At 32.8% G+C, this 16377-nt stretch overlaps 1 protein-coding gene and 1 long non-coding RNA gene across 10 annotated transcripts; both read right to left on the bottom strand.

Moving 5' to 3' along the window:
- Positions 1 to 6741: 6741 nt before the first annotated feature.
- LOC106339313 (probable pectinesterase/pectinesterase inhibitor 16) lies at positions 6742 to 8987 on the bottom strand. Its single transcript, XM_013778105.1, has 2 exons — positions 8050 to 8987; positions 6742 to 7599 (listed from the first exon to the last, which is right to left on the bottom strand). Exons 1-2 carry the CDS (start codon positions 8945 to 8947, stop codon positions 6923 to 6925), a joined length of 1575 nt encoding a protein of 524 aa, XP_013633559.1. The 5' UTR covers positions 8948 to 8987; the 3' UTR covers positions 6742 to 6922.
- Positions 8988 to 11619: 2632 nt separating this feature from the next.
- On the bottom strand, positions 11620 to 13972 carry LOC106341381. 9 transcript variants are annotated; one of them, XR_001269627.1, is made up of 8 exons: positions 13584 to 13972; positions 13309 to 13378; positions 13092 to 13207; positions 12830 to 12976; positions 12702 to 12757; positions 12490 to 12559; positions 12263 to 12369; positions 11620 to 12013 (listed from the first exon to the last, which is right to left on the bottom strand). It is a non-coding gene; the product is annotated as an uncharacterized LOC106341381 (long non-coding RNA). The 9 variants fall into 9 exon arrangements; XR_001269626.1 differs by having other exon boundaries at positions 11621 to 12013; positions 12263 to 12381; XR_001269629.1 differs by having other exon boundaries at positions 11621 to 12013; positions 12263 to 12324.
- Between the last annotated feature and the right edge of the window lie 2405 nt (positions 13973 to 16377).

Genomic DNA, 16377 nt, shown 5'->3' with positions numbered 1-16377 from the left:
AAAATTGTATAGTATTACCTCAAATTTTGAAGACTCGTCTGCTGTGAATTTAGTATACTTTTAGAATGTTTACTGGTGAATAATAGATGTGTTAAACCATTACATATTATAATTTAAAGTGAAATATGAAGTTATTATAGCAAAAGATATGCATTTGGATAAGTATAACATGCACCTAGGGTTATAAAGTCTTTGAATAAATAAATAGACATTTAGTGGAAAACGATGTTTTGGCTTAAAGAAAAAGGGTGATGCGAATAGATTAACAGAACTTGGCTATTTTCTGACCAATTTGAAATATATTACATAGATATTAATATATAACACTAAGGTTAGTATTATACTAAAAATAATAATAATTCGGATGATGTTTACGTAAATGCAAAATAATTAAAGCCCTTTTGGCTCATAGCTTTAAGAATAAACGGAAAAGGGAGTAATTAGGAGCAGGCATCAGGTTATGGAATAAGATTTCAGCCTCATATTTGTGTTTATTTGTTTGGTTTTATAAGAGGTTAAGTTTAGTGACGAATGCGTATGGGTTAATTAACGTGAACAGCTAATAGAGACGTTTATGATTATATTAGGTAAGCTATATATCTTTATCTACTGTGTATGTATTTATGTCAACATTAGTTGACAATTAAATGATGATTGGTATGGAATGATTCTAGAAAACATCTACCTCATTTTCATTGCAAAATTATTAACAAAAAAAATCCCCCAAAATTTTCAATTTATTGAGTAATATTTACTTGAACAAACAAAAGCACAACACAATGCTACCACCGGTTTATGTTTTCAATTCCAACATGATCAAGTTGAAGTTTGAACTATGCGTTAGCTCGGAAAGTAACCCAACTGAGAAAAACAACTATGATTTATTAGAGGGAAGAGTGTTAATAAACGTAGTACCCGCTGGCATTATCAAACATAAAACGTGACAAAAGGTTCAACTACATATAAAATATTCACCAAATCACCATGCAAAAGCAACAACAAAATATAAATGATATCTTCTTCACCTTTTCTTATTATATGAGATAATTCAATTGGTTTGACCTAAAGATGACACCAGCATTATATGTAAACTATATAATAAACAAATTTAAGAAACGACAGCCCACAGAATAAAATAAAAGATGGAGAAGAGAGACTTGAAGAATACGATTTGTGTTTGGTTAAGGCTATAATTTAGCATTAGTCCCATCTCTTTTGTGTTAATCACTCTCTCCCTACCGCTTTGCCGCCGGGCGTATTTTCCACGCCATTAATTATTTTGTATATTATGATTATCATATATCCCACTCTAAAATTCAACTCCAAAATTAATTAATTCCCTTAATCAAACCCAACGTTTTTCTGTAAGTTTCAAATTATACATCTATATCGTAGAAGACATATTTTAAAGTTCAAAAGGTAATTAAGTTTATTTAAGAGTCAAACTAAATGAATAATAAGATTTGTATTAAATAATGGAGATTAGATAAAAGAAGGAGTTAAAGAAGTGGTAGAGTGGACCCAGGAATGGGCCAACCACCACATGAAGGCACATGGCTATGGCCTTTACCCACCCTCCACTTTCCTTTCTCTCTTATCTTTATCTTTTAATTTATGCTTTAATTATTTGATTAATATTAACCACACCATTCGTTTTATTTGATTCTCCTTCTCGTTTTCTGTAATTGATAGTTTTAGTCGTTGGGGCTAACTTTAAATATTCAACTAATAATGTAAACACAAAATCGAAAAGAACAAACAGTAATAATAGTGACAACTATGAAACAGAAGAAAATAAATTTATTATTTATGTCGTATTCACGTTTGTAAACGAAACGTGTGAAAACATCACGTCATTACTGACGTCTTCTTTCTATTGTCAGTTGTTTTATTATTACGTTTGTAAGAAAGAAGACGGCTGATTAAACTTGACGTTACAACTGTCGGCGAATCTGCTCCCGTAATGGCTGATGTGGCTCCGTTGTTACCTTCTCCGGTGGATAACATGACGGCGCTATACTTTTCTTTCATTTTTGTTTTTGTTTTTCCTTATAAGACAGGCCAAAACCAACGAGATGAGGCCGTGACTCAAGAATAGTGTACCAGTAAAATATAAACACAGTAATATATGTTTATTTTATATAGTGAAATATTTATATCCACAAAGTTATGTCTATCTATACTATTAAAGTAGGATCCTATTGTCTTTTTTACTTTAATCTGTCATTTTTTTTTAGTAACATTGCATGTTTCATTAACGGCAATCAAGTAATATTAATAACACATCTATATTGGGCCATTTTTTTTTGTTCCAGTCCACTGTCCACATCAGATCTCTCTTGGGTCATTTGGGCCGATTAAGAAATCAGATCTAATTCTCACATTTTTTTTTCTTTGGGCCTTTTAGTCCAAGTTCAAAAAAAAAAATCAACCATTCTTAATTTTTTTTTCTTTTCTTAATATAATTTAAGCATTCATAAAAAAAATTGATTTTTTCATTGAAAAGTATAAATCTTTATTAAAATATATAATTATTTTTATTAAAAATATTAACCACATAATAAAATTAATTTATCAGAGTTATACCAACTTAATTCATTAAAAAAATAAAGTTTAATTTTTTAAACATAAATAGTCATTTAAAATGCAACACAATAAAGAAAGATAAAAATTTTAAGTCTTTTATAAAATAAAACACAAATATATGAAATATGACATTTACTAAATATTTGTCAATTGAAAAAAAAAAGAAAATAAATCCGCGCTTTGAAAACGCGGATCAAAATCTAGTATAGTATTATATAAGGAACAGTTTTTAAGAGTTTAATAAGAGACCAAAAAAGAAAGAAAAATAATGGAAATATATGGTGAAAAAATGGAAATTAACCAATCCACAATGTGAATCACTCGTAAGAAAACCAGATTTTATATGAGATTTCAAAAGCCTTTATGATAGATTAAGGATGATGTCCTTAAAGCACCTGTCGATCTGCTTGAAGACTTTATATGAAGTATCTGTGACCCTTTCTATCCACAGAAAATGAACTTGAGAAACCAGCCTAGTTAGAGTAGTTTTCAGTTTGGGAGATGTTCTAGATAACCAACACATAAAGTGAGGCCAGTCATTTAAAAGCATACTCAGAAGATAGTCATCTGAGAACCTTTTACCAGATGAGATTACCTAAGTCGCGGGGAAACATCAAAAGTCGCTTGTCTCAGGTTGAATATTGCAAATGCAGAAAGATAAAGGACGGGCCCATAAAGGACCGTTCACCCTCCTCATGCAACAAGCCGAACCCGCATAGAAAGTCTATAAAGATGGGAAGGTGAAAACATGTGTTGGTCATTTTGGAACAAGACTTAAAAACTAAGCTGTATACCCGCAAATATTCGCTTAAACATGTTTAACTTATTTGAGAGAAGTTAGAAAATGGCGCAATATAATTGTAGGTTTCACTTTCGTTTCTTTTAGATTAATTTTAGATATTCATATTGTATACACAATGCACTCGTTAAAAAATACTACACTGCCAGCACTGGTTGTAACGTATTCTTATAATTAAGAATCAACAAAGAGAAGTTCATATACAACGAATAGAAGATTAGAGACCATGTTATGGTAAGTTTGAAACTCGACAATGTAACGATATTACTAGTTAAGCATGCATGTTTGGACTAGTTTTGTTGGTTACTAGATTACTAAGACTTAAATAAGCGGACATAAGGGTTTGCACGTGGGTTTGGCAACACATATACAATATATACATGTAAATTCATTATTTGATTATTTGAGTTGTGTGACAAAAAAAAAAGATTATTTGAGTTGAAAAACAGAACCGTGGAAAATGAAAAGGTGGGCCAATCTTGCCTATTGTTAGAGAGGCAAGATTTTAATACTCGGAACGAAGACTACTTCCTAATTAACTCTTCTATTTTCATTTAAACTTTTTAATCATCGTTTATCATTTTCTTCGATTAAGGTTAGAAGGCTCTGGGTCTCACTCTCACATAAAATAAAATTATACTATATTTTTTCTATCCTTTACAAGTTACAATTAGCAAGTTTAAACGTGTTATTACATATCCAGAAGTTTTTTTTTGCAAATATTCTCTACATATCCAGAAGTTCATTTGGTGAGAAATTAACTAATTGATATGCAACAGTGAGTATATTTATTTACACTTTTCATCTTACATGTCCACAAGATCATGAAAACATACGAATTTAATTAAATACTCATAATTTTATATATTAATTACCTAACTACTTTCGGTTACCACAGATGTGGCAACCCAGTTGGTTTAAGCGCATGCGTCGGTGCTGTTGCGCTCCTGGGTTCGATCCACCGTAAGAAAGATACTTTACGCCATGGGCCTTGTCCTTATGGTATCAGTGCCTGCCGGGTCCCGAACCTGGGGATTATGGGCCTTGTCCTCGGAACCTCCAGATAATCAAAAAAAAAAAAAAAAACTACTTTCAGTTCAACAAATATTTGGTTATAACATGTGCACATGAAATATCTCCCAAAAAAAACTCAAAAACATCGCATGACGTCGCATCTTAACAGTGTGTACTGATGTAGACATTCTTTATTAATAGACCGACCATATCAAAAGTATTCAGTAAAAAAATGCTTATAACCAATCTTTATTGGTTTTTTTTTTTACCAAAAAACTAATAAAGATCACAATTTATTATTTCGTTCTACCAATATACTAGTAGCAACTAGCAGCAAGCCAGATAAATATAAAGTTGGATAATCGAACCATTTGCAAGGCTGTGATCATCAGTCACTGATATGACAACAAACATTTCACATAGTTCAACAACCAAAACTTCTCTACATGGCCTCTTACCTTAGGAGGAGATAGATTAATACAAAACAAGATATTGACAGATAAATTAAAATGATTTATGTTTATACAACTAAGTTGATAGATCAAATTAAGAGGGAAAAAATATTTCTGTTCACAAAAGTGCAAATCCAATCAGATGTTGATAGAAAGAGAAGAAAAACACAAGATACATAAATAATTCAACAAGTCTTCTACCATCGTTTATAGGCTCTAAGTTTAGAAATGGATGGGCTTAGGCCTTATCAATAGGTAGAAAATTCGGTCCAACAGTTTGACATTTTAGTAGTTTACCAATTCCTTTGGCAAAATTATAAATGTATTCATTAGCGGTTACCACAAATTGTAAAATTCTTATTTCTTGATAGTGTTATTAGCTACGAAGATAACTATGTCTATTTATTTGCAGTTACCAACTAAAAAAAACGGAAATGAGTCTCGACGAATCTATATTATTAGAACCGAAGTACTTTTAGGAATTGTTTGGAAACAAGAATATCAATAAAAAAAGAATATAATATTGTTTGGAACAGTATATTAAGAAAAAATATAATGGACTTATGTTATCCATCGTATAAAAGTAGAAATACCTTTACAAATTGTTTGAAAACAATGATAGCAATAAAAAAAAATTTAATATTGTTTGAAAACATGTATAGCAGTATATTAAAAAAAAATATAATGGGCTTATGTTATTAAAAAAAATTGGAAATCCATTATATTATATTACAAAATAATGGGCTTATGTTACTTGATATACATATTTCAAATCAAAATAATAATTTAAAATTAATTTATATCAAAATTTCATTCAAAAATATACATATATTCAAAAATTGAATTTTACTAAAATATTTTCCAATAAAAATTATAAAAATATGTTTTCAATGCATATTAGAAAAATACAAATACAAACCCCAAATTCAAACACCAACTTAAATGATTGGTTTTATATTTCACATTAAAATTTTAAAATATAATATGATTATTTATACGATGGTACATACAAAATACTATTAATTATATTATTATTTATATGATGGTACATATAAAATAAGACTAATTATATGATGACATATATATGATATATAATAGTGGCTAGGGGTGGGCGTTCGGATACCCATTCAGGTTCAGTTCGGGTCTCTTTGGGTTTCGGGTTTTCGGGATCAAAGTTTCAACATTCGGATATTTCTAAATTGGTTCGTGGTTCGAATCTTTGCGGATTCGGTTGGGATTACAATAACCTTTTTAAATTATTTTTAAATTTTAAAATTCACTATATAGTTTAAATTTCTCAAAATCTATAAACAAAATAATATATTTCATATAAATTTGAATAACATATGTCACAGTACCTAAACTTAACATATAAATTGGTTTGGTTTAAATATTTGGATAGAGAATCAATAATTATTTTAAATATTTTTGGTATTTTGAATATACTTTAACTATTTTAGATATTTACTTTTGACTATTTGTATATATTTTCAAGTATTTAAACCAATTTAAAAGTATCATATATATTCTGGATGTTTTTATATACATTAAATCTAAAAATAATTAATATATATAAGTATATAAATCTATTTCATATGCATTCAGATATCCGAAATATTTTGGTTTGGATCGGATTAGGTTTCAGTTCTCTAAATAGATTTTTTTTGAATAATTCAGATATTTGATCTATTCTGGTTTGGGTTTAGTATTATTTTTTCGGATCGGGATCAGTTAAGTTTTTTAGATATGTGTTTTTTTTTCCACTCCAAAATAGTGAAATGAAAAATAAATAGCAACATATTTTGAAAAATACATCCGCAGAGGCGCGCGAATCAAAATATAGTTAAGTTTATAAATAGAGATATTGTGAAATGTATAACATTTTTGTAGTAACAATCCATCCAAATTTTATTCGCCAACATTTCTTTACATTTTCACAAACAAATAATAGAAAGAAAATGGGATTATTTAACACACAGTTTGAATTAATTAAGAAAGTGTTAATCACAATTAAACTAAGTTTAAGACGATTATAAAACACTTTAGATCATTGTCACACCCCAGCTTAAGCTCACTTCACAAGACCAGAGTCGAAACTAACGCCCGTTGACGGCAACCACATCGTCCCGCCAATGAAACCAGCAACAGTGAACCCTTCCGCTTCCTTCACCGTTAAAGACGGATGATACCCGGCCCATTTAACCCGACCCGAAACCGATGACCCAGGACCCGTATTCTCAAACTCCCCGTAAAACAGAGTCTTGAGACCGAAACTAACCGAACCCGACCAAGGAGACCAACCCGACGGGTGGATCGACCCGTCGAGGAAAGACTGCATCACCACCGTCCTCGAATACTCTTTCCACGGCCGGCCAAGAAAAGTCAGCGACTGCGCCGTGATCTTGCAGTTCTGAATGGAGATTCCCGTGTTCTGCTCCGGGTGGCTCCGCCCTTGCGCCGTCACGAAGTTTCTCTGACCCGGTAAGGGCTTCTGGGCGACGATGTTGCAGGACTGGAACACGACGGCGGAGTTTCCGAAGATGAAGTCGACGGTTCCGGTGATGTCTGTGTCTCGGTAGAACTGTCTTTTGGAGTGTGTGTAGAGTGAGTCTTGGTATCCTTCGACGGAGCATCGATACACGACGGATTTATCTGCTCCAACGCGGAGAGCCACCGCTTGCTCCGATTTGGGTCCGGCACTGTTCACGAACGTTATGTCGCGCGCTATAAACCCCTCTCCCATAGCAGCTTCAATATTTTTAAAAGGAAAGAATTCGTTAACCAAATCAAAACCGTACCAAACCGAACCATAAGGAACATATATTAATTAATTTCAAACTCCTTAAGATTAAATACTTTTATCTTGTAAAAAGACTGAAACCAAACCGGTAATGAAGCGATTTTACAGAAGATTAATGTTTAGGCAGATGATTAGGCATCACCTAGACCGATTATTAGAAATTCACGTTAGAAAAATTAGTTTATATAAAAAAAAAGTTCGTTTATACCCACTGATTTTTAGAACAATGTTTTAATTTCATTAATTTCTATATTTTTCAAAACCAAAAATTATTAAAATCGAAACTGAATATATTCAATTGGTTTTGGACTTTTGGTAGAGAATATTAGTTTTCTTGTTTTTATTCATTTTCGGATAATATTTTTACTCGTTGAATATTAACTTATATAGTATCTTACCGACGGTGGCAGATTGGTAAGTAGTCCAGCCGCCTCTATTGCTTCGGCTACCGACAATGATCGTTTTACCCTTACCATCGCCAACTAACATAACGTTCTTCTGCTTTGTCGGAATCTTGATGTTTTCATGATAGGTCCCAGCTTTCAGGTGAATTACGGTTCTGCCACCACTACTCGCCAACGACGCAGCCAACGCTTCTCCTACGGTTTTTTGAGTCCCACTACCGTCTGCAGCCACCACCGCATCAATCTTCAGTTCCTCCACCGAAGCTTCTAAAAGCCTCCGCTCTTTTAGCCAAGTAACAAACCTCGGATAGTGCGCCTGTTCTGACAAGAGTCTCCGGCCTTTTGACTTCACGGATGCGAACAACTCAAGCGAGTTAGTTAACAAACCGGTGAGGTTTCTTGCGGCGAAATCCATCGCGATTCCGTGTTTGTAAGATTTGGATTTTTCTTGGAGGCTCTGCTGACAAGTGTCTTGGTTCGTGAGTGCTGCGCTTAGCCATGTGTGAACGTCTTCATCGTCATCACTTGAAGCTTTGTCTTGCATCATGGTGATGCGAGACAACATTTCAAGTGTGTCGTCGAGCAGCTCAAGGCAGTCGTGGATGGGATCGACCATGTGGAGTTGTGCGGTTCGATGAGAAAGAGTGAGATTGAAAGCGAGAGAACGAGCCAATATAGCATGGTTCATACTCTCTTGGACCGATGCTAGAAACCCTTGTTTGGTTCTCGATGATGAGCTTCCATGTCTCGAGAATCTTGAGAAGTGTGAGTTGGAATTGGAGTTGGTCACAGCTGAGGTGGTTTGAATTAGGTTTACGAAATTTATAATAAGTAAAATCATCAGTGTTTTTGAAATCTTATGATGTAATAATGTTGATGATGATGAAGCCATTATAGTTATGAAACTTAATGATTTACGAGTTGTAGTATTAGCAGCTTAATGATGCATGTGTATATATACAAGCATGCATTGTAAAGTTCGTTATTATTTTAATTTTTTTTGTTCAATTGTTTCTTAATACCACACGACTCTTGAGTGTCGAGCAAGATGATATACCACAATGAATAACGCGCACAAAACCTTGTGATTTATATATCCAAAATATTAAACTATAATGCATCCATATTAACCTTTAATATTGTATAATAAGACAGTACCTAATATAGTCTCTTCCATATTATGTTATGAATGAATATGTCAGAACATTTGATGTTTTACGAAGCTTAATCTTTATCAATTTATAGGTGTAAAATAGGATTTAGAGGAAGTCACAAGTACCTTATTTTTACGTTATTGACAAAAAGTGAGAAACCATACATATATGCATCGATGCAATCAAGTTAACATTTCACAAAAATATGATTTAATATAGACAACTTTAATATAAATCTCTGGTCTTGTCTAATATGATACATATATGCATCGATGCAATCAATTAACATTAGTGTTCAACATATGTATGATTTATGAAGTTAGTTCTTTAAACGCAAACCTTAAGAGAGAAGCAAGGGCTTTAAATTTGCCAGTCTGTGCGTAATATTCACAATCATTTGCTGCTTTTTAATCATAGAGCTACTACGTATAATGTATGTGCTTTCTTTTATTGCGAATATAAACATATTAGTATATTCTATGTCTAGTTATATATGATATAGTTGATCTATAACATGCAAAGTGTAACTTTTAAGTGAAATTCATTTATATGTTTTTGGCTAACATTCATTAACTTAATGAGTAATGACCAAAATAAAGTGTGGACCTTCTAAAGCAAACCGCGTCTAATTGGTTCGTACCTTTTTACAAACAACTCATCATAAAGTATTTATGTTATGAAGGCACAATTAATACGAATAGTAAATACAATATAGTATAATCCTATTCACAGTACCGGTCACCGTATTTTCTACGTCGACAGTTCTACGCTGGTTAATTACAATGAACATAACCATATTTGTTTTACATGAATCACACCTTTTATCCCACTACTAGTGGTATTCCGGCGCTACGCGCCGGTTTCGTATGTTTTATTTTCTAATCAATTCAAAATTGTTTTTTATCCATTTGATTGTGATTAGTTTGATAATGGTTAATGACAATAGTGTATTATTTTGTTTTATAGTTGTTTAGGTCAAAGAAAAATAGTATAAATAGTTATCATAGATTAATATAATAAAAATAGAATAAATAAATGATAGTTGTACTAAAGTAAATATAGTTAAACTTAAAACATAACGTAAAGTTAGATGTTCCAAAAGAATATGTAGCTATGCATTACGTTTTATCAGTTTTTGTGTGTTTGAAGTCTTCTTAATATTTTTATCTATATGTGAATATGTTGGCCGAGTAAAAATCATATAATTATATATTTAAGTGCACACCGGTCTTACCTTGGTGAAATCCTCTTGGCAAACTTAAATAGATTTCAACTAAAGAGAATAATATACCATATTAATATAATATGCCTCTCCGTAAAACTGTTGGAAGATTAATCCAGAAGCATTATTAAATTTTCAGATTCAAATTCTAGTAATGCATAAAGGCAAGTTTTGGTGGCCTGAAGTTTTTTTAATATAATTCAAAAGACTTCTGTATGTTTTGTGTACTATCTTCTATAAACACACTGGAATCAAACTCATGGGTCCTGATCCACATGAGGTCATTAGATAGAAGACAACAGCCAAAAACCATAGTCTGTTTTGAGACATTTTCGACAATTTAGTTAGAAGCTCGCAGAGAAAAAAAGAGTCTATTTAGTTAAAATCTCCCTAACAAAAAGCCAACAAATTAAGTATTTCATTGTAAAAAGAAACTTACTCTAACTTGACATTTTTCTTTTTCTTTTTGGGGTCGCTTTGTGGATTTCTCGGAGTCCCAAACAAACTCCTCAGCTTTCTCTAACCATGTCATGTCTTCCTCCTAAAGTTTTTTTGCGAACTTCTATTCTCCAGGTCTTTTGTAAGTGTATTTATAATGTTTCACTACTTACTATTAGCTTCAGAAGCTTATAGAGAACACAGTTTCTTGTAAGTGAATAAGATATTGCCTATAGGAGAGAGTGCAAATATATTTTTGAAATTCCTACTAACTACTGGCAAACCAATCAAAAGTACTGGTTGTTTGGAGTAACGGCAGAATTATATAAAATTGTTGTATTTGGCGCCCACTCACCAGAGGGAGGTGTACGGGCTCCCAATCAACCATTACTGTTCTATAAACATCTGCATTGTAATTTATAGTCAAGGAATGCAACTCTGAGACTGATGCAACAGAGCAATACATATGACTGTCTTAGTAAACCCCATCGAATGGCCTAATTCTTTTGTCCCTCTGAAGTTTGCTTTAATTCCTGGTCCCATTAGCAAATATGTTCAAGCTAATATGAACGTCAGTTAGATTATTTACAGAAAGACTTACATGATGTAGGTAGTTTAACGCAGAGTTTTGATGTTTAAGTATAGATGGTTTTTAAATATTTGATATTTAAAAATGAAGAGGATAATTCTTGACGGTATTTAAAAAAATAGGTCACGTAATTTCCTTGCTGCATAAATAGTTTTTGATGAATAGATTTAACATCTCAAATAAAATATTTTTTACACAATTTAACATGCTGAGGACTTGACTTCTTCAATGCATATATTGTGTTTATTGAAAAACCACCCACCGCGTTGAGTTTAATTAAAAATCGATAAAGTTCTAAATTATAGTGCATAACCAAACGAAAAGGACGACATAAAAACATAAGGAAATGTAATGGTGATTTGTGTTTTCTAGGTGGATCCAATCCAACCGTGCCTTCTTCTTTCCATTCTTTGGGTCAAAAATCTGATTGTTTGATGCTGAACGCCCTCCTTCTGGTACAACAGATGAGGAAGTTTGATGGTTGACATTTGTATTTTCACCAAGTGATGCTACCACACCATCAGTCTGCTCCACACGAGTATTGACACCAACACCCTGCAATCAAACACACAGTGTCATAGAAAACTAAACATAGAAAGGAAACACCAACACCCTGTTCGTTTGTAGTTGTAATTTTTGAAGTTTTCAGAACTGGGTGTATTTTGAAAGAAAATGGATCAGAAGCCAGTGGTGTAATGTTAAATATTGTTTCACGGTGGAAGAGATTAAATAACCTGAAATCATTAGAGTAACAAACCAACATTTAACAGAGGAAATTGTCAAAATCCTAATCCAAGTATGTACCTTGCTCTTGAGAGCATTCATTAGTTGCAGTGCCTTTAATTTTTGAATCCATTGGGAACACACTGTTTAGAAGCAAAATAATAGAATCTAGAACTCTTTGAATGTCTCTGCTGGCATGTCTAACATTAGAACATACAGAGAGAGCCCGAGATTTTACTTTTCTAGTAAGAAAAAATCAATTGGAATGTAACAGTCTAAGAAAAATCGATTGGAATGTAACAGTTTACCTTGTTTATACTGGAAAGTGCGTATATTGCACCTATTATGCTGCTTGTGCTCTCGAAGTCAATCCCAACACTGTAATAAGAGCTCAGGAGGTCAATACCACAGAGTTACAACATGAGTAGTAAAACGACGATGTTATGAGGAGTTTCTAAAATCAGCAATCTTGTCCGTTTATGAGAAAATTGTAGGGATTTGTTTTATAGCCATGACTTACATGGTTGGCGGGACAATGGTCGAGGCCTTTAATAGCTGAGTAATGTAGCATTTAACCTGAAAGAGAAGAAGAGAGATGTGATTGATGGTTACCAAGATTCTTTAGAGTAGAAGCAATAAAAACAGTACATGAGGCTCTGAGAGCTCGACACAAAGTAATGAAGAGAGTCACAAGCAATCATGTAGATGATAGAGGAGTCGTGGCCTTTCGCAAACTACTTATATGACGGGATTGTTAAATAGCAGAAACGGCTGTATTGCGGATCTGTAAGTATACTGATGCAGAACATCAATGAGAATTAAAGACAAATATGACGATTGAGTTAAAGACCATAACAAATCATTGCAGAATATAATAAATCATTGCAGACCATGAACATTGTTTACTCACATATACTGAAAGAGGAGGAAGTGGGAGGGAAGGCCACGTCCATGGAACTCCAAGCTCAACATTTCCTCTTGTTGGTAATGTTACCTATATGTAGAGGCTCACCCTCTTGTTGCTTCCTTAAAACAAATTAATCAGGTAAGAATAGCTTGGAGTTAAAGTAAAACAGAATCATAATTGCCATGAGACCAGAGAGAAGAGAGAGAGATGGAGCGAGTACATGGGAAGTTTCAGTGCTGGATGCTGAGTCATCCAAATGATCTTTTGATCTGCAGAATGAACCTTTAAACCTACACAGTTTTTAGAAACCTGACGTGAGTGTCTCATCACTCAAGGAATCAGAAGCAAAACCATCCTATCAACTCAATAAATCAATGGCCACAGAATCAGAATACATGAAAGAGATTCTTGTGAATCAAATTCTCTGCATTTTCTCTTGAAGGTACAAACAAAGCCAAAATAGATTATTGTTGCTAGACAGATCAAAGACTATACGGAATCAACTTTGCGACCACTGTTCGTAAGAAACTCTCGCAGCTGCAAATACAACATCGTAAATGATAAGAAATTATGACTTCAAAATCAAATTAGTGAAGAGAAATTAAAAGGAATCATGTTACCTTGGAGTTTAGTAGCTTGCCAAGATTCTTCGATTTTGATAATTTTAGTAAAGAGAAGAAGCTAGGGAACAAAAGTATATATAGAGTTCGAAACTGAGGGAATCCAAAAAGTTTCAATGAAGAGGAAATCGTGGGATTGGTGGGTTTTCAGTGATTGACATAACGCCGGAACGTTACTTCCTCGAGTAAGCGGAAGAGAAATCAGCACAAAGAAGAAGGGGATTCTTTGATGGACCATAAAAAACGAAGCCCAATATATTGAGGTCTCCATAGTTTTAATTAATGCTCGTGAAAGAAGCCCACAATGAAGTCGAAAACATTTTTATCGCTGAAGAAAAGTGGACACCTGGCGCAAAATGCCCTCTTCTCCTTACTCACGTGGACGCACGAGGAGAGAGGCAAGCCAACTTTATTGTATAAGATGTCTACTTATGTACATATACTACTCTTAATATTAACTAATATATTAAGAGAAATTATTGGGTTCACCCCCGGTTCACCAACCAATAGTGTTTGAGTATTTGATATTTGATATCTTTTTAAAAAGGGAATAAAAATGAATATCCAAATTAGATTATATTTTTAAAATAAAATAATAAAAATACATAAAAATAGTTACAAAAAATAAATAAATTAATACTGTTAAATCTTCAGCAAAATACTAAACCCTATACCCAAAATCCTAAACCATAAACCCTAAACGTTAAACCTTAAACTTTAGATAAACTCTAAACCGTTGGAAAATCTTAAATCCTAAATCATACTTTAAAAACTAAATTTTACTAACACTAAACCCTAAACCCTAAACCCTTGGGTAAATCCTAAACCCTTGGGTAAACTCTGAACCCTTGGATAAATCATAAACTCTAGGGTTTAATTTTAAATATTTTTGATTTAGAGTTTATGATTTATCTTGTTTATCCATGGGTTTAGGGTTTAGTGATTAGGGTTTAGGGTTTAGTGTTATTAAGATTTAGTTTTTAATGTATGATTTAGGGTTTAAAATTTTCCAATGGTTTACGGTTTACCCAAGATTTAAGGTTTATAATTTAGGGTTTGGAGTTTAGGATTTAGGGTATATGATTTAATATTTTGCTAAAAGTTTATCAATATTTATTTATTTATTTTTTGTAACTATTTTTATTTTTATGTATTTTATTGTTTTATTTTAAAAATATAATCTTATTTGGAAATTCAATTTTGTTTCCTTTTTTAAAGGATATCAAATATCAAATACTCAAACACTATTGGTTGGTGAATCTAGAGGTTTACCCTAAGGGTAAATCCAATAATTTCTCATATTAACCAATATTAGAGCATGGATAAGGATGCCACTAAACTCATGGAGTATATATGCCTCCAATAGAGCTTACGAGTGACTTCAGACATCGTCTATCTATATAGTGGAGTATTTGACAACAAAAAAATGTCTATATTAATAATTGCTAAATTCTGGTATTGTCTAATAAATGCATGCATAACTAATTCACGCAATAATGTGCCTATATAATACTACAAATTAATTCAATTAATATATATTGAAGAACAAAAATTAAGTAATATAGTTCGGATTTCTCTTATATTATATGCATCAATAGGTACATAGTTGCTTTGGTAAATATACGTAGTATTTTGATAAAGTGTTTCTTAATGCCAAAGGAGCGTGATGATAATTGCTATGAATAGCAAAACTCCAGCTTGCAATTCTAAAGCCCTCGATTATTATGTGATTATAAGGAGGATAATATTCCAAAATAATATTTCATCCAAAAGGAATATTTAAAGCTTGCAAATTATTCGATTGATAGACTGGTCCTCACGCCTTTGTAACAATACATTCTCCGTGGATGTGAGGGGCTATGCTTTTCAATCATTTTTCTACTAGATTGAGACTGTTGCAGTCAAATAAAATGCTTCATCGATCCACACTTAGAATTACTTTCGAGGGTAACACTCTTTAAAACAAAACAACAAAATATAAGAACAAGTTATGATCGGAACTTATGATGTATTAATGGTTTGAAATTGATTGATTTGAATCGTTTACATAAACGCAAAAGAACATGAAAGTCTTAGAAGTTTGTAAATACCACATAACGCTTTTGTACTATCACTACTATATAAAAACAACTAATTTTGAGGCTTCTTAGGAGTGCCGCATAGGACAAAATATTTTCCACCAATCAAACTGCCACGTCATCGCGAATGTTTAGATGATGGGTCTCGAACCATCCAAACCCATCAAAATAGTCAGCCCATTGTATAATTTATAGCTTCCTTTTTCTTAGCCTATTCGCCTCAGACGTCTCCAGCGACTCCAAATCTGTTCATCTACCCAACTTCACCGGTGTAACTCCTACGACTACAACAATGGCACTCCAATGCTCCATTATAACTCATCAAGTGAAGACTCTTTGTACCTCTCCACATCCCTCCTCTCAATTAAAGATATCTATGCCTCTTCAAGAAACCATCATTACTCACTTAGTTGAAACACATCACCATATATATACCTCAACTCAACGATCTCTTGCCCAGTTCCTTAAATTCATTTCTAACACCACCGTGCAAGCTCTTTCTCCATTTTTCTTCGCTCAGGTTTCACCAGGACCCGTAAATTCCAAGATGTTGTTTAGGAGAATCCATTTCTGGGAAGCTGGCAATAATTT

The sequence above is a fragment of the Brassica oleracea genome, chromosome C4 (genome assembly GCF_000695525.1).
Source record: "Brassica oleracea var. oleracea cultivar TO1000 chromosome C4, BOL, whole genome shotgun sequence".
Lineage (NCBI taxonomy): Eukaryota > Viridiplantae > Streptophyta > Magnoliopsida > Brassicales > Brassicaceae > Brassica > Brassica oleracea.
Note: the sequence above shows the minus strand (reverse complement) of the source record. Positions and strands in the feature narration are given on the sequence as shown.